Below are 23,618 nucleotides of genomic sequence, written 5' to 3' on the forward strand. Positions count from 1 at the left end.
GTTAACTATGTGTCAATTTTCCAAAGCAAAGGTCGCCTGTGAAATTTTGATCAAAGCGTTACTCGCAGGCGGAGGTGGCGCGCGCGCGCGCCCGCCAGAGTGTCGCGCGCGTGCGTGCGTGCGCGCGCGTGCCGTGTCTGTCAGCGACCGTGGCGTTCCTGTCTGTAATTAATCTGTAATCAACATTTTTTTTGTGTGTCCGTTCATTTTCAGGTGGATCTTGAGCCGGAAGGCAAAGTGTTGATCGTCATCGACCTGACGGGAACCGCCGGAGATGGTAAGAGACGATGTTCCGTTTCGTCTCAAATGACCGCATGTTAATGTTTGGCGCGGGTTTCTTTGTAAATTATTTTTGATTATTTCTTGTCTTTGTTCTGGTTGGTTTGCACTATCCCAGCCTGCGATGCCATGGGATGTGCTCGTCTTTGTAACAGAGCTGCTTAGCTCATTGGGTCCTCAAGTTTGAGTATGACGCATAGTCGAACGATGTTCTACCAGGGGCGAGAGACAGAGTGGCCACTTTTCCGCGGGCCGTAAAACCCGGGCATATTTCTCAGTCGGCCTAGGTCTATCAAAATTGTAATGGCGTAACAACACACTGCCGTACAACGCAGATCTCGGCAGACAAATACAATTCCTTGACATACGAGGAACAGACAACGACGTTGCCTTCATCACTGGGCTATTGTACGGCCCCTTCTTCACAGCACCGAAAAAGTGAGATGGCTGTTTCAGAAACCCCCGTAAAAAATTCTAAGACCCGACCATATTCCTAGCAGACTTTAAATGAATGTGAAACTCTGCAGCTCTTTCGCCAAGCTCCATTTCCATAATGGGTTTCAGCGTGAATGAGCCGCGATCACCGCGGTCACATACGTGGATGCGCCGTGGCGTACTTTTTTGGAGAAAAAAAAATACAAAATGGATAAAAGCTGTGATCGTTGCCTTTAATTTCACGAGACCAATCCACGTGTTTGCACGGCCACTCTCTCTGAATTTAAATGAAGGACTTGTGAAGTCCGTAACTTGTTCTAAGACTCCATGCAAGTGCCTCACTAATCAACCTTTACGAGTTGCCGGCGCTGTCAGAACCCCGAGTGAGAATCGTTAAGCTCCCTGGTTGGTATCCAAGTTTCAGCTGCTTGTGATTAAACCAGGCTCACAAGCGTTGTGAGTTTATGGTCTCAGCCAATTGCCAATTAGACCTCAAATAGGGCCCCTGCCGGCATAATCCAATCAAGGGCCCCGATCATCAATTACTGCACACTCCATTAAATTTGACTCTGCACATCATGCAGATAAATGTCATCTCTTACAGTTACAAATATTGGTTTGACTATCATGGGGTGAATCTTATTCTCTGTAGAAGCGTGGATGGGGGGGGGGGGGGGGTCAGCCCCCTACTGTGTGGAACAGAGGTCACCTTGAAGTCAATTCAAAGGCAGTTCTGTGATATCCGCTTCCGTGGGCTGTTCCCTAACACGGCGCATTTGCACTGCCCTGCGAGAGTTTCGAATGTATTGTTCATCTCCTGAAACTAGGCCGAGAGCGCAATCCAAGACAACATTTGGTAAAACATTCAGCTAAAAGTTACTGTCGCCAAAAAAACGCCGTAGGGAAGCCAGTCATAGCCAGTCACAAACATGTGGCCCCGTGAGTCTGGTAGACAATGAAATACATTCTAGATTTGAAGCTTTCGTGACTGCAAGGATTCATACTCCCAGTTCTTTCGGTAAAGTCACGTAGGTAAAAAATGAAATTAAAATTAATAAAAATAAAGCAAAAAAAAAAAACTGATTATTATTGTTTTATTTTTATTAATTTTAATTTCACTGATTTTTATTGTTTTATTTTTATTAATTTTAATTTCATTTTTTACCTACGTGACTTTACCGAAAGAACTGGGAGAATCAAATCCATCCCAGGTTTTTCGGCGGATAAATCCATGCAGGCCTTCTGATAGAACGGGTCTGGCACAAGCCCCCACCCCCTACAGCAACCACTGGTGCTGGCTGCATCACCTCCGCCTTCCCATTGTCATCATCATCACCATCAGCCACGATCTATCCACTCCCAGAATGAAGGCCTCTCCAAGCCGTCGCCATCTCTCACGGTCACGCGATGCAAACGATCCGGCTAGCTCCTGCAGATGAGCGGATTTCATCGCTCCATCTCCACGGGTGGACGGATTACCTGGCGTGTTTCCTCCTTGGACTGCCACTCCGTCAGTGTTCTTGACTATCGGTCCTCGTCCCTTCTCGTGACGGCCGTCCTACCCAAACCCACTCGCTTTTCTCAACAGTCAATGCGACCTCTCCAATGTTCTCGAGTCGATGTAATCTCCCTTGCCATTGTGCATATTTCTCATATTTCTAATGTCTAATGTGTCCCGTGTTCTCTTATACTTCGGGGAATGCCTAATATTTCTATCGCACCCATCAAGTCACCTGCTGTTACGAAACCCCAAGTGGAGGTCACAACTCTGCCTGAATTGGATCCACCGTGCCATCGCTGATGATTGTATCTGATTGTTCTCTCTACTTTTTAAATCCTTTATATTAAATTCGCTTGCTTGCGTGCTTGCTTGCTTGCTTAGGACCGTGCAAATCTTTCGGTCATTTTTTAACCCACTTCCCGTGATCCAATCGAGCTGACATTTTACACACATACTCGTTGTGCGTAACAATACATTTTCGTGAAATTTTTTTTCCAAAATTTTACACTGTTTCGGGAAAAATAAATAAATATTTATTTACCAATTGTTTAATGCTGCCAGACAATCATCTGACCCATAGGTAGCAGCCATCTCAAGCCAGAGGACGAGAGGACTCTAGCCGCCCCGATGCCACGCATATAAAGGATTTATAGTGAAAAACTTTGTTTTACGGGTTTACTTGTTTCTCTTCTCCCCCCAGCTCCCCCCCCCCCCCAGCTCCCCCCCCCCCAGCTCCCCCCCCCCAGCTCCCCCCCCCAGCTCCCCCCCCCCCCCAGCTCCCCCCCCCCCAGCTCCCCCCCCCCCAGCTCCCCCCCCCCCCAGCTCCCCCCCCCCAGCTCCCCCCCCCCCCCAGCTCCCCCCCCCCCCAGCTCCCCCCCCCCAGCTCCCCCCCCCCCAGCTCCCCCCCCCAGCTCCCCCCCCCCAGCTCCCCCCCCCCCCAGCTCCCCCCCCCAGCTCCCCCCCCCCCAGCTCCCTCGAATTCCCCCATAGCCATGGCACAAAAATAGCAACAAATGAAAAGCCTCGGGGTTTATTAAAATCCCACAGCCGGCTCTGGCAGAAGTCTTGATCTCGCGCTGACATTCGCACCTAAGACGAAGGGAAAATCGCCGCTTGTAATGGAATTAAAATTAAAGTCAGGGATCGGTGGCTCACCAGAGGATGGGTGGATTGGGTTGGCAGAATGGCAGTGCGTGGTTGATGAAACGTTTCCATTTGCCATGGCTGTGGCTTTCAGAGGTCTCATCGGAGTTCCAAGTTAAAATTCCTTGAAAAATTGTATCCATATTGTGCTGATTGCATCGAGTCACGAGATGAAGTAACCATTTGCATTTCTTCACGGAGCAGTGCAACGTTAGCCAGGGAAGTGGATATCACTGAACTACCCAGAAAACATTCCTTCAACTAACATCTGATCAACACAGTTGAGGGCAGCACTTTCCCATCCACTCTACACATGTTGTTCGCTAAAAGCAGTTGTACCAAAAGTCTCTGTAGGCTATACGGGGGATCTTTGTCTTTGGTCGCAGAGAGGTGCCGACTGCACAGCCCCTCCCCACAAATCCCTCTCCTCCCCACACCCTCCGATAATCTTGCAGTAATCACGTTGATCATCGTGGCTTAATTGTAAAGTGCCTGTTTATCCCACATTCCCCTTCCTTTGGGGGTGATTGTGGGGGGGGGGGGAATCATTGGAGGTTCATCTGGTTACACGCATGCGTGTTGATGAGCAGTGCACGTGCATTTATATTTTTTCTTACGCGCAATACATCGTGCGATTTACAACTTACGTGAGAGCCAAACTAATAAGCACAGAACCACATTTATTATGATGGTTTTTGCGTGCGCGCGTGTGTGTGTGCAGTCATTGGTGACCGGGACGAAACGATGAACGCACTTTACATGAACGCAGTTTAATCAAAGGCCGCTTTCCTGGATTCAATCCCAGAGTGTCTGCCGTGCCAGCTGAGCGACTCTTTGCCTCTGAGCCACCTGGCCAAAGCACGATTTCTAATCGGCAAAGGCAGAGAGTGTAAGCAGCCAGCGACTACAGCAGGAGAACGACCATTTTTATTGCATTTAAACAAATTAAAGTGGCGAGATGTTAACCACCTCGCCTTGTATACAGGTGGTCGTGCAGTCAACTGGATATTTTGAGTTTGCATGGACTCTGCGTGGTTGCCGTGCTCCTCCGGTTTTCCCCTCCACATTGAGAAATACGGGTTTAGAGTATTTGACTGCGATACATCTTCACTTGATAAGCCACTTCGTTGAGCTATCAATTGTGGCCAGGTCGCTTCTGAAACATAACTATAGAGCTTATTGGGCCTTATCTGGTAAACAGAAAATAGTTTTAGTTTCGTTTAGCGTGATGGCATGGTGATCGGCACACTTCGTTATTCTGCTCTGAGCTCACTCGCCTGCCACAGAAAACACCGGCGGAAAGTGGAATCTGTTTGCGTGTCGAACTTCTTTCGCACCGACCGTGGCCGACCGCGCTAATCGGGGGTGCGTATCTGACCCAGCTTTTGACTCGACCGCTGAGTGCAGGCCTCCCCAAGATGAAACCCGGTTAATCGTAGGCAGCTTCCTGGATTTGAACTCAAGAGTATGGTCAGTGCCAAGCTCAGCCGTCCTAACCCACGGCATGAAAAAATCAAACATCGTGCCATACGAACAAACTCATGAGCCAACCAGACACTTCCCCCCTCCCTACCCCCGCCCCCCTATTTCTCAATTTTATATTCTGCCTCTCCATCTCACCTGGCCCTCCTGCTTCTCAGCCTCTCTTTTGCCGCACCTTCGCAGCATTGAACGTACAGTTTACAATGTGAACGAAGCACGTATCTATCTGTGTGCGTGCATACACCATCTGAAACTCAGGCGCGCGGCATCGAAACTGGCAGCATATAAAAACAAATATCAACGAAAAATACATGAACTCGCCGGCTCGCCAGTGGCTCTCAAGGGAGCAGCGTGAATCTCTCTACATTATTTTTACTGACATATGGAGACTGCGGCCGAGATCTCGGGGGCACCTGGAGTACACGTGGGTAGGGAACGTCGCCTTTCCAAAAAGCCAAAGCAAGCGTCCGCAGAGGGAAAACCGCGCACGCTTCGGCTAAATCGGCGACTCTTGATGGAGCCCGTAAGTGTCACCGCAGGGCATAGGAAATGATTACAGACCACTTTCAATTTCTCTAAGGGTTCCGTCGTTTTTGAAAACGCCCCTGGATCTTAAGGTGTCCGCAATGCATCAACACTCGAGCTGAGACGTGATGAGCTATTACATTGGAGTGTGTGTGTGTGTGCGCGCGTGTCTGTGGTTCAGTAGGGGAGCGGCCGAGCCCCGTGCTGGCCACCCAGCCCCTCATGTGCTGTGCCGACCTTCATAGGTGCTCGCTAACAGCACTTGACAGTACCCACAACAGTCTGGCCAGGCTATACGGGGAATCTTTGTCTTTGGTCACGGAGAGGTTCCGACTGCCCAGTCCCTCCCCACCAATCGCTTTCCTCCGCTCCACCCTCCGATCATCTTTTGAGTAATCACGTTGATCATCGTGGCTTAATTGTAAATTGCCTGTTTACACTGCACACAATTTCATTCCCTTGCTTGGGGGAGAGGGGGAGATTGTAGGAGGGTTCATCTGGTTACACGCGTGCGCGTTGTATTTTTCTAAGCGAAATAAATCGTGCTATTTATAGCATGCAGCGCATGTGTATATATCGTACATAGAATGCACATATCGCTATCCGAGAGTGGCTGAGTGAGCGATGTTCATTGCAGTGATGTTATGGAAGAGCGCAGAAAGGCGACTTTTTTTTTCCACGTAGTCGAGGCCACCCACACCTGCGGCTAGAAAAAAAACTATGAATCTCAAAATTATTCTCATTTACGCTTTGTTCCTCAATATTGTCGTAGCACGAGTGCATGGCAAAAGGGTAAGAGGCCGCATTGGAGAGATGTTTGGGGCTAAGTCTTGTGAAAATATTTATTCCGCAGCAGCCGTTTTCTCTGACACGGGGTGGTGAGAGGGGGGCGGTAGAAGGGGCGAATGGCCTGGAGATTTCCAAATGGATTCGTCTTCATCGCACGACATGCATTAGTGCAGAGCAACAACTCAGTAAATCGGAGGGAACATTTCAAAATCAAAAGATGATAATTTAAACTCGTTTTGCGTTAAATGCACATTAACAATAATAATGCAAAACAAACAACGGACGCCATTGCAATCCCCTCGCGAGGTGCAGACGTTTCAGCTATTTTCGTATTTCCATGTGTATGCACATGTGAGATGGTGTGAATTGAATTGTGCTGCAGCAGCATCCCTAGCCGTGACTCACGCTCAACAAAGCTGCCACCACCGCGGAAATGCAGAGCGCATACAAAGAGCGAGGCAATCCATTGTACAGAGGGCAACGTTCCCAATCCTCCCCCCCCCCATCCCCCTTTTAGCCTAGCTGGCTTTGTCAATTAAGGGAGAGAAAAATATCGAAGGTAAAAATCCGACTCTCCGCGTGAACCTTTAGCACGCTGCGCCTTGCAGTCTAGCGGCGAGTTGAGTTCGGTTCGCAATCAGGGACAACATCCTGGGCTCCCCTTACACGAGCCAACGTTGAGACAACGTTGGCATGTGGTTGAGACCGTTGGTTCAACGTTGGATCAACGTCGAACAAGAAAACGCCCATTATAATTATTATAATTATACGGCTGTTGTGCGTAAACATTTGGCAATGACGTGCCCGAGTGGTAGCACGTTTGCCACTTGTTGCTGAGGTTCGTGGTACGACCCCAGAGGCCCTCCTGCTTAATACTTGGGGTGTATCACCAACCCTCACTGAGCAGCATGATGAATTATGGTCACGATACCCCCCCCCCCGTCCCCCGCGACCGACATGACTTGGAGAGGCCTTCATCCAGCAGTGGATTGACAAAAGGGGCTGGAAATATAATTCATTATAATATCAATTGTAGTTTAATGACATGTCGTGTCACGGGGGTCAAACTGCCATGAAGTGTTCCCCTAAGCGTAACAAAAAGACGTGCTCTGACATATTTCGTTACATTTTGGCCGCAATATTCATGCAAGTTTCACTATTATCATCATCGTCATCATAAATGCAAGGACGACCCAAGGACAATGTATAGCTCTCATTGCCTAAGAGCCACAGGCAACTCGCTCTCGCGTCATTCACGGGCAGCCCACGGAGCCCGTAAAGTAATTCGTGTCGAGCGTTGGGCGGACGGACGCGCGGGCGAGCGGCGGTGACAGCGGCGGCGTGGTTGATGATTTGCGACGCATCTGCCAACTGCTGCAGAAGGCGGTTGGTGGTGTAGAGTAGGAGGGGCTGTGGCATCTTCTGGAATAATGGCAGGAGAAGATGGCAGTGGAAGGGCTGGCCACTCTCAACGGAGCGGCTCCCTAAGAATGAGTCGCGCCGCCGCTGAGTTCTCCGTAAGCTTTGGACGGATCCAGTAATATTTTTTTTCGTAAAAAGGTACTCAGTAAAGGTGGAGCCCTGCAATTGCTTGCTCATGCCACTGTCGGCAGAAAGGACCCTCCGTTAGAGGGAGCTGAAGAGCTCCCTCTAACGCAGTGATTCTCAACATTCACTGCAGCCTGCACCCATTTGGTTCTCAGAAAAGACATCCCGCACCCCCAGGAGGTGCGTGCACCCCAGGTTAAGAACCACTGCTCTCAAGCGTATTTTTGGCCTGCTCTTCCACGTAGGTCATACGTATTGGAAGAGGTGGGAGTCGCCCACACTTTACCCCACCTCACGCGACCTGCCGATCGACTAACTGTGCTATTCTAAACAATAAAATAAAAAATGGTGAAATCATTGGCGAGTGATATATGACCCAGTCCTGAGCAACCCCACAATCCCCCTTGACCAATCCCACACTGGACCAGCGAATAATTCCCATGATCAATCGGACATTGGGAGGCCTTCATCCAGCAGTAGACTGAGCAAGAGCTGTGTATAACATTTATATTAAGAAATCATTGAGGTGCTACAGGGGAGGATGGTGATTTAATAGACGGCGGAAGGTTATGGTGATTGGTTTCAAATTCACAAGTGTACTAAGAGTTCTCAAAATGCTAAAATTACATTTTAGACTTGCTGCTGTTTGGCAACGGGTCTTGGCGCAGTGCTTTTCATTAGCGACCGCCAACAGGTCGTTTAAAAGCACATTTAAGATTGAGTGTCCTTTGGCCTATTTAAAAAAAAATTTTTTACTGTGCTATACACCTTAATTTATTGCTTTCTGCATGGAATCCAGACAATTTGACTGTAAAATACATATATTTATTTTTGATTGTCCTGGCACTTCCATTATTAGTCCGGAGTGCGGAGAGTTGACATAAGTGAAAGGTGGTAACAGGTGAAGAGGGTGCGAGTGGCCGTCGTAGTGTGGTCGTGCCGGCGATTGTTCTGGTGGAGGCGATTATGACAGTCGTGGAATTAGCGATGGCTTTGGCAGAAAATATACCAATGTGTTTCAATAAATAATAATACAGAACTTTTCATAATCTTGTAACCTCAATGTCGTTGAGATTTTGGTCAAAACAGCGCAGTAAATGAGAGATGTCCCGCTAATCACGTGCTCAATCTTTTTGGTCCAGATTTGTCCACGAGATGGCAGACGTGTCACGTGACCAGAGGCAGCGGAACCCTTGTACGACTGCACATTCGAAGATCGGCAATGCTGTCCTTTTTGTTGTTTGTTGCAGGTGCATTCATGATGCAGTGGGAGTTGAACATGCGTGAGCGTTTCATTTAATAAAGAGGCGAAAGTATTTTGTTCATTTTTGTTTTAATCCGTGTGTATGTTGAACAATGAAGATGCCATCTTGGGGCAACTCTACGCCTTGTGGCAACATTTGCAAACAGGGTCTCTACCCATCTCATTTCCCTCCTTTTCGACCACCTCATATCCTTCCCCTTCGTTCTTCTCAGCCTCCTTTAGCTTTTGTTTTGGCTTCCTTTAGACCATGGCTGGGGAACAAAGCTGTTTCATCTTGTGCTTGCTTGCCGATCACCTACTAACTGCGTGCTTCGCTCCTGCACTTTTGCTGAAAAGCATAAATAAAACACTTGTCGATTTAAGGCTTTCGTGACTGCAGGGATTCATCTTCTTGGTTCTTTCAGTAAGGTCACGTAGAATGGAAATAATAAAATAATAAAAATAAAACATAATAAAATAATTCTCACGACGTTTCGGCCACAACGCAAGCAGCCATCCTCAGGTGAAGAACAGGTCTGTCGATAAGACAGAGTCAGACTCTGTCTTATCGACAGACCTGTTTTGTTTTGATGACACTTGTCATCAAAACAAAACTTCTATAATCAGGGTGGAACAGCTTGGCAGTTGACTTCTCCACACCAGCCCAACGTCGCTCGTGTTGAGAGCTCGCCTGTGGGAATTCAGGGCTTGAGCTTGGAGAAAATTGTGAGAATCGCCGTCGTCACCGTCATAATCATCACCGTCACCACGTGGCGATTGCCGCTCAGCTCACGCCCGCGCGTGTCGCCGCCGTCTTCCCGCAGCCCCGAAGGAGAGCGAGCAGGAGGGGCGCGTGTTCACGGAGCGCGTGCGGCCCCGCAAGCGGCAGGGCGCTGTGCGGCGCCGCGTCCACCAGGTCAACGGGCACAAGTTCATGGCCACGTACCTGCGCCAGCCCACCTACTGCTCGCACTGCCGCGACTTCATTTGGTGAGCGGGGGCGCGTAACACGCGCGGACACGTCGGCGGTTGCTGGGAGATGCTTCACCCAGTGGGGGGGGGGGGGGGGGGGGGTCAATCGGTGGAGGTGTGTGGTGATGATTCGTCGATTTCTTGGGTTGACCTCATCCTTGCCAATGTGTGTTTTTTTTAGCATCGTGTGCAAATGAAATGTTTATTTACGGCTCATGGAGCGCACGCATTTGTGAGAAAAGAGTCGAAGAAGATACAATACAAACGGGACGGTAAAACGGGCATGAAGAAATTAGACGTTTGCAATCAGAATCGTGACAATTCATTAAATCGCTTTGGGGGTGAGGGCTTGAATTGTTGTACATTTAGTGACAGCAACATAGAATGATATATCTTGTGATCATATGGAGAATCTCGGTTCTGTGAGCCAGTTGTGATCCTCAGGACAAGATCTGAAAGTTTGGCACGTGCATTTCTCTGCCCACGTGGACCGAGACCGTTATGGCGAGCCGTTGTCCGCCCTGTCAGGTTAATTAGTTTGTAGTTTTATCAGAGCAACTTTTTACCCGTAGCACACCACGGGAAATAGAGTACAGTACTGTACAGTCATGAATGTAATGTATGGGAAATGAAAAAGCACTGGGAAAGGGAAAAGAGAAGAAATAAAAAGATGGAAAAGGAACGGAAATACGGGAGCAAAAGGGTCAGGAAAGACGACAATCGGGAAGATGACAATAGCGCCTTGATGCCTCTGCACGGAGCGGCGTCTGTTTTCAGAGGGGGCAGTGGGGAGGGGGGAGAGATTGAGAGTGGGTGTGGCCACACAGAAGGTCACGTGATTAACAGGAGCAGATAAATAATTAAACCAGTCCACACGCGTAAAAGTATTTAACTTTTTTTTTTTACCAATCACGGTTAATCCTCAACCCAATCCGAATAATCCTGCCCACACAGATAAATTGGCCTCGCACTGCTGTGAGGAGAGAGGAGTGAAAGAAAGGTTGGCAGGGGGGGGGTAAAGTTACGAGCAGCGGCCAGGAGCGTGAACATCTGCCACGGGGAATCTCGCTCGGGCCTGGCACACGTGTTGAGACGGGGGAGGGGGGGAGCCCTCGCCCTCTGTCTCTCGCGTTCCCACCCGGTCGCTTTTGAAGCCTCGTGCCCAGCTTTCAGCTTTGCGCACTAGCCGCAGGTTTTTGTGTTTTTTTTTAATCTGCCGCCGTTATATCTCCGTGGGGCTCGCGGTGCGGTGATTTCATTAGCTGAGTAAAGATTGCTCCATTGGCTTGGCTGTGGCTAACCGCGTTACGGGGTCTTCACCTGCGCAAGATTCTAACGAGACCGAGCGATTCGTACAGCAGTTGCCTTTCGGAGTTCGTCTACCGCTTGTCAAATTCGCCTGTTGGGGGTGTCGTCGTCATCATCGTCGTCGTCGTTATTGCCATGATCATTATAACCGTCAGCCTTGATCGATATACTGCTGGATGAAGGCCTCCCAAAGTCGATGGCATTATTAGGAAGCCACTGGAGCGCTGCAATTTTAAATCGAGGTTGAAAACTCATTCCTTCAGGAACTGATTTTTTGTGTGTTTAGTCTGTTGTCTTCTAGATTTGAAGCTTTCGTGACTGCAAGGATTCATACTCTTAGGTTTTTCGGTAAAGTCACGTAGGTAAAAAATATATAATAAATAATGTAATTGACAAAAATTAATAGAAATAAAATAATAAATCACGACGTTTCGGAGGCAACACAAGTCTCCGTCATCAGGTGGGACCGTCACAGCTAAATTTACTGTTTCAAGACTGTCTCAAGACAGTAAATCTAGCTGTGACGGTCCCACCTGATGACGGAGACTTGTGTTGCCTCCGAAATGTCGTGATTTATTATTTTATTTATATATTTTTTTCAATTTTTGTACCTGCGTGAGTATAGTCTGTTGTCCTCCCCCCGCATCTCCGATTTGCACGGTTGGCTCCGTGCGGTGTGAAATAAGTTCAACATACTGCACATACGTGCATCTCGCACCATCCTGCGCTGTGTAGTAATCCACATAACACATCACTCGAGCTGATTCCATCGCTCCAACTCCACGGTGGTTGTCACTCGGTCACTTGACCCACCGGCCATCGTGCCTTCTCGTAATGTGTATTACCCACCCCCGCTTGCTTCTGGGTAATTGACATGAATAATAGCCTTGTGTTATGGTAATTGTATTTGGTGGTACAGCGGTGGCAGTGGTGCATAAGTACACATACTCTATAAAAAAATAACACTCAGCGCATTCGTTTGTAACATTCTGGCCTTAAAATGAAATACAATTTGGTGACATTTTGGGCAATTGCCTCTCTTTGCGACGCATAGAAAGGCCAGAGAAGATGTTCTGCAGCACCACCAACTATTAAATATAATTTGCTTCTGCGACCGAGTAGGCGGGTTGGGCAGTTGGGATGTCACATTTATTTTTTCACAACAGTGCGATGTTCTGTGTTGGAGGCGCAAAGGTACGGAGGAGTTTGCGAGTGACGCACGGTGTATATTTTTAGACCGCGCCGGCCCATCAGGGATCACGCCGACGGAAAGTGTTTAAAAGTAACGAGAACAAGTCTGCGTGATATTGCGTGCAGCGTTTTCTGTTCTCTCCGCTGCGTCTCTTCTGTCTCATCCGCACTGTGCTCCATCCCGGTGCTGCAGGTCACGGCGCTTCTCTCTCTCTTCCACTGCTCCAGTCTGGAAACGCCACCCCGTTGTCGCGTTTCTCCCCCCCCCCCCCCCCCCCACGGTTCTTAGAAGAATAATAATAAAAAATAATCTCAGTCGCTAAATCAAGACGCGTAAACTCTCGTCCAACACGCCGTCATTCATTTGTTGTCCTTCCCCGGCACCTCCGATTAGCACGGTTGGCTACGTGCGGTGCCGAAATAACTTCATCGCACGTACGTTCGTGCTGTTTGCTGCTAACCGCTTGGCAATTCGTGCCTTTGGGGTTGCGCCCAGCGGCCGTAATAGAATAAATTAAATAATCATACGAATGGCGATGCCGTGTTCAACACCGATCACTCTACCGTGCCCAGCCTCTTGCATTCAAAACGGTGGCACAATTTTGCTTTATCTCCCCCACCCCTTCCCTGCCTATAGACAAATGCGACCGGTTTCGATTTAAAGCTATCGTGATTGCAGGGATTCATCTTCTTGGTTCTTTGGGTAAAGTCACGTAGAATGAAATAATAAAATAATAAAAATTAAACATTATAAAATAATTCTCACGACGTTTCGGCCACAACGTTCGAGTCTCGAGTCTCTCACCTTTCTGAAGAGATGCCGCGACTCTAAGACCTGTTCTCCACCTGAGGACGGCTGCTTGCGTTGTGGCCGAAACGTCGTGAGAATTATTTTATGATATTTTATTTTATTATTTTATTATTTCCATTCTACGTGACTTTACCGAAAGAACCAAGAAGATAAATGCGACCGGTGTTCCGAAAAATAACAATTTCAAAGCGATCGCCACGTGGGTTGAGCCTGCAGGAAAGAGCACGGCAGGAGGGCGGGGGGGGGGGGGCACGAGAAGGGAAGGGGAAGGGTGGGTGGAGAGCTCAGGAGGTGATGAACGATTTGGCGAAGGGCCCGGAAGGACCGATCGAACCGCTTAGACTTTATCGCCCACGGCACTCTGCAAACGGCGCGCAGCTCGGCTACATTGGCGCACGGCAGCCGTGGGTGGGGGTAGAGCCGGGCGGGTTGAATATCGCATCCAGTGTGTGTTCGTTGTCCCGCGTGCGTTTTTAGAGTATTTGGGCTGCTGTAAATTTCCACGTGGTCAGCCACTTGAATGAGCTATCAATTGTGGCCAAGTCGCTTCTTAAAAATAGATTTTTAGCTTAGGGGGTCTTACCTGGTCAAATTGAAATAGTTGAAATAGTTGTAATGAATAGACATTTTAATAAATGTCTCTGGTGTTGCTTGTCCTCTTGCCAAAAAAAAAATCGTCGAGGAAACTCGTCGAGATGCGAGCCAGTCGAACAGCGATATTGCTGTGCGAGTGAGTGGGCGAGAGTGGTTTATGACTTAACACAGCTATGTCCTTGGTGGTGGAGGCAGCGGAGGGAGACTCATTTAGGAAAATGCTCAAATAAAGGAGAAGGATTAGGTGCAACCCTGCAATTTCATGCTCACGCAATTGCTGGCAGAAGGGCCTCCACTGCAGGGAGCCCTAGAGAGCCCTTCTGAAGGGTCGTTTTGTCCTCCTCTTGAGAGAACGTCTTGGAAGAAGGGGAAAGTATCCAGACTTTACCCCATCGCCTGCGACCTACCGGTTGACTTGCTGCGGTGCCCTCATTGATACAGTTGAGTGGACAGAGCTGGGGCAAATTCAAGAAACCTGCTTCCATTTCTTCACTCACTGTGACGCGAGATCGAATAAAAGTGACAACCTTTAGATTGCAAGTCCAACGTCGTGCTAACCATTACAAAGACAAAGATCCCCCTTATAGCCTGAACAGACTTTTTGGGGGCAAGTTCTACGAGCAATCTTTGAAGGCAGAAACGAGCCACTTGGCCAGCACCCTGCCCGGCCGCCTTTGTCTCCCCGGTTGAGATTTTTACACATCGCGCTGGATTCTCATTCGAGGCCGAGTGGATCTCGGGAGAGGCCCAGCACCCCCGGGAATCGATCTCGGGCCCACAGCCGGTTGGGTATCGGAGTGCAGCGCGGCGCACTCACCGCTGCACTACCCCCCCCCCCCCCCCCCGCACAATCGCCGCGGCGGCGGCATCAATCAAAGCCGCATTTTTTGAAATCGAGGACCTCGCCCCACCACCCCCCTCTCCCTGATTGCGGAACGCAGCGCGAAAGAGGAGAGGCAGGTATGAGGCGAAATCTCCCCCCCCCCCTTCTCCCAGCCCCGCTCAACCGGCCCTGGAAAAGAATAACTGGAAAATTGCTCTCGTGCTCGGTAAACCGCGGCGAAACGCGAATCGATTCCGCAGTCTTGGAGGGTCGCGAATCACCTCCAACCACCGCCCCCCCCCCAATTTAAACCGTCGCGTCTGTTGCCACCACCACCTGAGCACTGCGGGTAAACTCGTGCCGCAGCTTACTGAGCACAGCGATGTGCCAGCCTTGTCAACGGGCGTCATTGCGTGCGTCGTTAGCGACGCAGTCTCATCACCACCGATGGATTCCTTTGCGATTTGCATTCCGAATTCTTGGTTCTTTCGGTATAAAAATATGAAACAATACAAATTCTCACGACGTTTCGACTGCAACACGAGCAATCGTCGTCAGGTTATTTCGGTATAAAAAATATAAAACAATAAAAATTCTCACGACGTTTCGACTGCAACACAAGCAATCATCGTCAGGTTATTTCGGTATAAAAAATATAAAACAATAAAAATTCTCACGACGTTTCGACTGCAACACAAACAATCATCGTCAGGTTCTTTCGGTATAAAAAATATAAAACAATAAAAATTCTCACGACGTTTCGAATGCAACACAAGCAATCATCATCAGGTGTGAAATTCACAGCACATTTTCTTGCTGTGAATTTCACACCTGATGATGATTGCTTGTGTTGCAGTCGAAACGTCGTGAGAATTTTTATTGTTTTATATTTTTATCATTTTATTGTTTCCCTTCTACGTGACCTTTACCGAAAGAACCAAGAATATGAATCCCTGCAGTCACGAAAGCTTTAAATCAAAATTTGCATTCCGTTAAGATGTTGGCCCGAGGTGGGACGCGGTAACTGCGCCGTCGCGTGTGTCAGTCACGGAGAGCCTTGCTCCATGGAGAGGGAGAGAGAGAGATGTGGCATTTTTTGATTTTCATTTGCAGCCGAGACCTCCGTTCAACGATTTACCAGCAGTCGCTCTGTACATGGACATGCAGAGGGCGCCTGGTATGCCGGAGGTCGTGGGTTGGATCCCGACCTTGACGCCTGCTGTATATTTGGAGTTGGCATGTTCTCACCGTGGTCAGCGTGGATTTTTTTTGTATATAGGTTCACCTGTTTTTGTCTCTCCACGTTTAGAAGCAACATGCGTTTTAGAGTATTTGGCTACTATGAATGTTCCACGCGATCAGCCACTTCGTTGAGCTATCATTTGTGTGGCCGGGTCGCTTCTGCAAAATAGCTCTATTGCTCAGTGGGCCTTACCTTGGTAAAATAAAAATAAATAGTTGAGTTTACACTTACGGCCCATTTTGCCAATCCGCTGGCTGATGGATGTTGAAGGCCTCCCCACCCAACCGCGTTGGTCACAGCAGCTTATTTGACCAAGCGGCACCACACCGGTCATTGCGGCTTCATGAAGGCGTGGAAAATAGATGTCGGAGCATTGAAGTGCAGGGCAGCAGTGGGTGTTGCTGCTCTGCTCACAAACGCGACCTCGCAGCCTTCGTCGTTTGTGCATCCAGCGGTGGTGGTCGCCCATCCAAGCACTCTCCACACTCAACTCTGCATAGCTTCCGAGGTCTGACGCGATCGGGAACATTCTGGGCGATTTGGTCAAAGCCGCCGTACGTGTGTTAGGAAATGACACCGATTGTAATGCTATTGCTTTATCTTCTTGGTTTTTTCGGTAAAGTCACGTAGAATGGAAATAAATGCGTTGTGGCCGAAACGTCGTGAGAATTATTTATTATGTTTTATTTTTATTATTTTATTATTTCCATTTTACGTGACTTTACCGAAAGAATCAAGAAGATGAATCCCTGCAGTCACGAAAGCTTTAAATCGCTATTGCTTTAGTTAAAACAATAATGCTCAGCCGTCCGTGAATTCACTGCTGGATTAAGCCGTGACAGTCACGGGTGTTTTTGGCCATACTTCACCACACCGGTCAGAGAGAGTTGGTTATCACTCGCCACTGATGTTAGCCGTGGCTGGGAATCAAACACATGGGGCCGGGCTCAAAGGGAATTGCTATCTAACGCACCACCGCTCCACATACATATTCATGCAAAACACAAATGACTAAACGCACAAGCGATTTAATTATTGCATTAATGAATATTTAAAGATGGAAAAAATATGTATTTGAAAATGTTCATAACAAGCAGCTGGGGGAAACTTAACCTTGTCTCTTACTTGCATTGAGAGTCTGGGGTGTTCATTAAAACGTCGAGCCTGAGATTACACAGCAAAATGAAACGTAAATTATTTTTCATTTTTTACTGTCTCAGCAAATAAAAGCGTGCCTGCAAGCTCATGATTTTAGCCAATCTCAATTGAAATTCAGAACTGTGGATTTAGGCATGAAAACGTCGCCAATCTGCACTGGCCAACGGTGGCGAAGTATAGTCAAGCAACTCTCAAGACAGACACAGCATGCAAGCGGCCTTAATCCAGCAGTGGATTAATAATTATGGACTGAAAAGAATATGTTATATTTCTATAAAGCGAAATGCAAGTCACCACGCCAGTACCGATTTAAAATTTACTTGCGTATCATCATATTACCTACATCTTGCCATCATCATCATCAGCCATAATCTCTCCACTGCTGGATTAGGGTCTGGCGAAGCCGTCACCATCTTTCAAAGTCTTGAGATGGCAACAATCCGCCTCGGCACCTACACAAGAGCCGTTGCCCGAGCTCTTGCTGTGATTGACTTCGACAGGCGTATTCTACTCTAGGGCCGTAATTCACTCCTTTGGCAGCCACTCCGTCTTTAATCTCCGCCGTGTTGCGGCGCGGTCCAACGGGACACAACTATAACGCCGGACAACACGCAACAAAATTACGGAATGAAACGCTTGAAAAAACCCCCCAGCGTAATTGATTGCGCTTGCTTTTGCCGAGCGTCGGTTCGAATGTCCTTTAAAGCGTGGGCCGGCAGTGGGAGACCAACGGCAGAGTATGGCAGCCGAGGGAGTACGCTCACTGCAGAGATTGAGTGGCGAAGTTAGCTGCGTTGTTATCTACCTTTTCAGTTTTTTTTTCTGCCCATCGCAGGCAACAAAGCCAGTGTCTGTTAAAAGTTAAATGGATGTTCCTTGCAATGGCCCGGATTCATAAAAGAGGGGCATTGCTTGTCGTGACTGTGCTGGTACAATTTGATTTATATAGCCTCGCTGGCAGGATTTGCCAAGGACTTGCCGTACGGACAGCCTGATGATCACTCTGCATTTGAACACGTGCTCGTCAACCGGCAGGGCACGTGCGGTGGGGTAAAGTGCGAGTGCTGTAATCGCTACATCTTCCAAGACGACTGGCCGACGTGGAGAGGGGGGGGGGCTCTCTGATAGAGGCCTTTCTACGAGCAAGTGACATGACCGAGCAAATGCAGGCCTGCACAATATCTGCCCCTGACCTTTTAAAGCACGCATATGCATCTAAAGACACTTTACAAAAAATGAAAACTTTATCAATTTGGGTTAAGAGGAGGTATACGGGGGGGGGGGGGGGGTTGGGGGGCAGGGATGGTGAGCGCAGGTAAATATGAAGACCTCCGATCAGCACGGTCGAATACGTACGGTGCTAAAGAAGTTCATATTCTTAGTTTTTTCGGGAAAGTCACGTAGGTAAATTTTTTTTAATTTTAATTAATCAAAGTAAAATAAAAAATAAAATAAAAATCACGACGTTTCGTAGGCAACACAAGCTTCCGTCTTTAGGTGGAACCGTCACAGCACGATTGCTGTATCAAAGTAAGAGTTTTTTTTATGAATTAAATTTTTTACCTACGTAACTTTACCGAAAAAACTAAGAATATGAATCCTTGCAGTTACGAAAGCTTCAAATCTAGAACTAAAGAATTTCAACATGCGCACATACAAAAGGCGTTTGCATGGGGCTGCACTGTTGTTGTTGTTGCTGCTATCATCTCTTGCTCCTCCCCGAGAAATCCCACGCACGCTTCGTGCACGGTTTAAACAGGAAGCACGCGAAGAACGCCGCAGCGTGGATTTGATGCGCGCGACTTTCACCCAGCCGGACTGCGACGACGCAGGATTTATGACCGTTCGGGCCCTCCTTTCCCCACGGGGCCATCGCTATGATTTACATGACGGAAGTTTTGTTGCTGTTGTTGTTGTCGTCGTTTTTGTCATCGAGCCGTTCGTCGTTACACGATGACGTCTCGGGTGAAACTGGGGCATTGCGACCAAGTTGGAGGGAGCGGAGGGGGGGAGGCGTTCGGGGGGGATCAACCGGTGCATCATTCATGCACGGAATGGAACCAGCCTCGCAGATGCATGTCATCCTCTGCAACTAATTTGATGAGAACTTGCTTTGTGTGTTCGCTTGTTGTCCTACGTACGGCGAGAAATAAGTTAGCATCCATACATATATCGACTCGGGAGAATACCACTCGCATGCATGATTATTTCTACTGTTACAAGATGTGTCATTCGCCATTTGTCTGTATGTATGTTGAACTTATTTTGCACCGTACGTAGCCAACCGTGATAATTAGAGGTGCGGGAGAAGGACATCGAGCTCAACGCAAAAAGCAGTTCTAAAGAAATGAGTCTTAAATCCAGATGATTTAAATTGCATAAAATATTATTGGCTCGTATTCATATCGGTGTTCGTGTATTGTATTGCTCGTACTCCTGTGCTGCACCCCTCTCGCTCCCATCAGTCTGGAACTCCCTGCCCCCTTCATCCGTGCCCGTCAACTCTCCCTGCCCCCTGTTCAAGTCCAGGGCTCAAGCCCTGCCCTTTCTTTCCCCTGCCTATTACTAAAACTGACTGTCATTCTCCCAATAACGTTAAACATGCACGCACCCTTTCTGTGCATAGAATCTTAAGATGCTGTATACACTACATCAATCCAATTTTTTTTTGCGGTGAGTAGTAAAATGTACAGCGTTTGTTTCGTAGCCGTGCGGGTGTGACGATGCGAAAGACGTGGATCCTGGCAGCTACTGACGTACATGGCCCAGTGGTGCAGCGGCCGTTCAATGCTCGTTGCAAAAGGTTGCAAAGTTCAAATCTGCCGGCCGCCCTGGTTATAAGTGCGGGTTGCATTTAACCGTGATAATGTGCGGCCGTTTGCCTCGATTGCACTGCGCTTTGCCTGTGCTTCCGCTTGAAAACTGCGCCTGTTACCAAACTGTGCAGCGTTTGCGAGTTGCAATGTGCGCGGACGAGGCCGCTATGTGAAATACCAAAAAAAAAGTGGCCATTACATTTGCCTCATCCACCATGCACGCGCCGCACGGGTGCGATGTGAATTCTCGCATGTGTTGACTCAGGCCCCCTCGCTGCGTTACCTTAAGTGCTGCCCTCATGTCCCGCAGGGGCGTGCTGGGGAAGCAGGGATACCAGTGTCAAGGTAAGGCGCCACAGCAGTCGAGATGCACGTGCGTGCGCGTGCGTGCGCTTGCACGTGCGGGCGCGTGCGTGCGCGCGTGCGCGCGCGCGTGAGTTTGTTCCGTACGTTGAGTTTACTCCAACAAGCCCGACGCTGCTGATGAGGCTCAAATGAAAAAAAAGTCGAAATCGCTCCAGAGTTTGGCTGCTCAACAATGCTGCTTGAAAACGTTGCTCCAAAGGCGAATAGGTCGTTTTAAAAAAAAATGTTTTATTTAAATCCTTAAAACAGACTAGCATCTGTATAAACGATACTCACTATTCTCCACGATGGTGCATATTTAGTTTTTATAATACACATTGTGTAATATACAGCGATGTTGTGAGCAGCAAACTGCGGTGCAGAATAATCCAATGTTGTTCTGTGCTTCTATGCTCCCACGACGATGCTCCCCGCCCTCATCAACACACACTGACCAGTGTGGTGAAGTATGGTCAAACAACGCTTTGGGCCTGCATGGCGTGGGAAGGAACCTGCGACGGTCATGGAGGTTTGTTTGACCATACTTCACCACCCCGGTCAGTCACTCACCGCTGATGTTTGCCGTGGCCAGGAATCAAACTCAGGTAGCCGGGTTCAGTGCGCGCCACCGCCGAGTCAAAACAAAACACGTTACAGCCAAAGCCATGAACAGCGTCATGTCCCATCCTAATCGTTCGAACGAGGTGAGATGAATTGGCGATCGTTGTGAAGTCGGAGCAGACTTAGAGCGTGTTAACGACACAGTGTGCAGGACATTGATGCAGAATGTTGCTACTCTCTACCTGGCTGAATGGGTGGGATTTTTTTTTTGCTTGTTATCGACAAGTCACACTGCCCGGCTGTTAAGGTAAATGCTTACCTGGCGGTGTTGTTAAAGTGCCAGCCTTTATTTAGTGCAGGCAGTAAATCCCAGAGCCATCGATCATAGCCACTTCCAGCTGGAGAAACGTGATTTAGCGCCGTCCGCTGGGACAGACGCGCTCCAGACTAAGCCCCACTCTTATAGAAGGGAAATCTCCCAATGTTGATTTGGCAAGGATGATTGAGCACCGCGGGTTTTTTTTAGTTTAAGCGCACGTGTACACGTGCTGATGTCATGTAAGAAAGATATCCCGAAATGGAGGGCAATTGTGTTGATTTTCGTACGTCACATGTCCGTGTATGGCCACGTTTTCAATCCACTGCTGGATGAGGGCCCTCCCAATGCCATGCGGGTCGTGGGGGGATATTTAACTATACTTCATCACGCTGCTCCATACATACATTGTCATCGTCATCAGCCATGCTAAATACAGTGCTGGATGAAGGCCTCCCCAAGCACTCGACTCCAGTTGGCTCTCAATGGAAACGTCCGCACTTCTGATTATCATGGTTAGCGACGCACTGTGCGAAAGAAGTTCAACATACATCATGGGACCTCCTTTACCAGTACCAAAATATAAGAATAGGTTTTCCCCTTTTTTCTGGCAACAAAACTGAAACCTTTTTACGAGGAACCATGTCTGCATTAACCACAATACAGAATGGTACTGGCAAAGGAGGTCCCATGATGTAGCTGCTCACCCCGAGCTCTCATTACTCTGATAGTGACATTATCTTTGAGCTGTACGCCTTTTGGCGTCCTCTGGTCGAACACCGTTTGAGACGAGGTTCAAAAGAAAGCTGTCTCTGGTGTGGACCAATCAGTTTCAAGGACAATGCATAAATTATCAGAGTATGTTTTTTGTTTGCATTCGGACCACAAGTATTGTGATTAATGCAGACATGATTCCTCGTAGAAAAGTTTCAGTTTTGTTGCCAGAAAAAAGGGGAAAAACCTATTCTTATACGTTCAACATACATACGTACAAGGCTGTCTCTAGTGTAGGCCAATCCGTTTCAAAGACAATGCATGTATAATTATCAGAGCATATTTGTTTGCATGTGCACCACAACAAGCACGTGTGATTAATGCAGACTTCAATTCCTTGCCAAAGGTCTCTATTTGGTGTTTGAACATCTTAACACTTGTTTTATTGCCAGAATGAGTAAAACCTATTCTTATTTTTCATACTTTGATACTGGGAAAAAAAGGTCCCATGATATACATCTTCTGGAAGACGGCTCTCTGAAGTATTGTGTTCTTCAGATTGTAAAACACTCACTTTTTTATTATTATTAAACAACCCCCACAAGTACGGTGATGGGTGGGGGAAGCATCTTTACTTTCCATACGGAGCGTCTTATAACCCGCAGAACACGATGGTAAGAAGCTACAGCCCAACGAATTCCCGGTGCATCCCAGCACTGGATGTGCTTTTCCATTCGTTTGTTTGTCACGGTTGAGAAATGTCATCGTGGAAATCAAGTCGCCAGCCGGTGGCAACATTCAACCCCGAACATTTCCCCCAATGCTTCAGTGTCAAATGCATAACTTCGGGGGCATTGCAAGTCGCGCGCGCGTGTGTGTCTCATAGCTTCAGGGGTAAAATGTGATAAAACCCAGCTCAATGCACAAGACAAGGGGACATATAACCGCGGTGCCATGATTGAAGAGCCCTGACCATAACCACGCTGCTGGTCAAAGACGTGCTCGTGTTATTGCACTCGCCCGCACAGAACAAATATGTAATTTTATTGCATTGTGGAAATAGTATGATGCGTATATGCATCGATTGTTTAGACGTTTCACTCAATGGAAATATCTGACGCGAATGTGAGCTTACGAAATGGATACGTTTGCAGCCATTCCTATAAATGTCGATAATAATTGTATCTAAAATGCAATTTGTAGCAAACTTACGATATGTTTTCATAATTTACTAACTGGAGCGTCGTATTTGGTGTATACGCTAGAAATATGATAGTCTAGTAAATATATTGCACACATCGTCTAGCATGTTAACATTACAACAACAAAAATCCGTTTTAAAAACTATTGCATTCATATGAGCATTGTGGCCGCGCCAGAGTGGCTATCGTACAACACTACGAACCTGGTCATCCGAGTTTGATTCCCATCCATCTCCAACTCCAGTGATGAGTGATACCTGCACCTGTTCTGGTCACCACCTAGGTTGACTCAACCTTTTATGGGTACCAGGTTTGGTGCGTAAGCATTGTTTATCTCCGTGTGTGTGTGTTTCCTTGTGCAGTGTGCACGTGTGTGGTGCATAAGCGCTGCCACACGCACATCATCACGAAATGCCCCGGCCTCAAGAAAGAGACTGCGGAAGAGGTACAGACAGCCTCGGCGTCTCGATACAGGGATTGCATCATGTGCACACACGCGCACACTCGCACACACGCGCGCGCTCACACACGCGCACACATCCTCACACACACGCACACATGCACACGCGCACACATGCACATGCGCACACACATTCACACACGCGCGCGCTCACACACA

General features: G+C 48.1%; 1 protein-coding gene across 3 annotated transcripts in view; it reads left to right on the top strand.

Annotated features, from left to right (window-relative positions):
* The first annotated feature begins 204 nt into the window (after positions 1–204).
* Positions 205–23,618, top strand: part of LOC133341414 (protein kinase C epsilon type-like) — a 47,803-nt gene continuing 24,389 nt past the window's right edge. Inside the window, exons 1-5 of one of the 3 annotated variants that reach the window (XM_061549997.1) lie at positions 230–277; positions 8,845–8,897; positions 9,770–9,935; positions 20,172–20,206; positions 23,362–23,444. In XM_061549997.1, the coding sequence (XP_061405981.1) occupies positions 8,858–8,897; positions 9,770–9,935; positions 20,172–20,206; positions 23,362–23,444 (324 nt within the window). In that variant the 5' untranslated portion in view covers positions 230–277; positions 8,845–8,857. Of the gene's footprint in view, positions 278–8,844; positions 8,898–9,769; positions 9,936–20,171; positions 20,207–20,413; positions 20,435–23,361; positions 23,445–23,618 lie in introns of those variants that run through there. The other 2 variants (XM_061549999.1, XM_061549998.1) reach the window with 2 other exon arrangements.

This window comes from Lethenteron reissneri, chromosome 11, assembly GCF_015708825.2.
Source record: "Lethenteron reissneri isolate LAM-NWPU_2019-01 chromosome 11, ASM1570882v1, whole genome shotgun sequence".
Lineage (NCBI taxonomy): Eukaryota > Metazoa > Chordata > Hyperoartia > Petromyzontiformes > Petromyzontidae > Lethenteron > Lethenteron reissneri.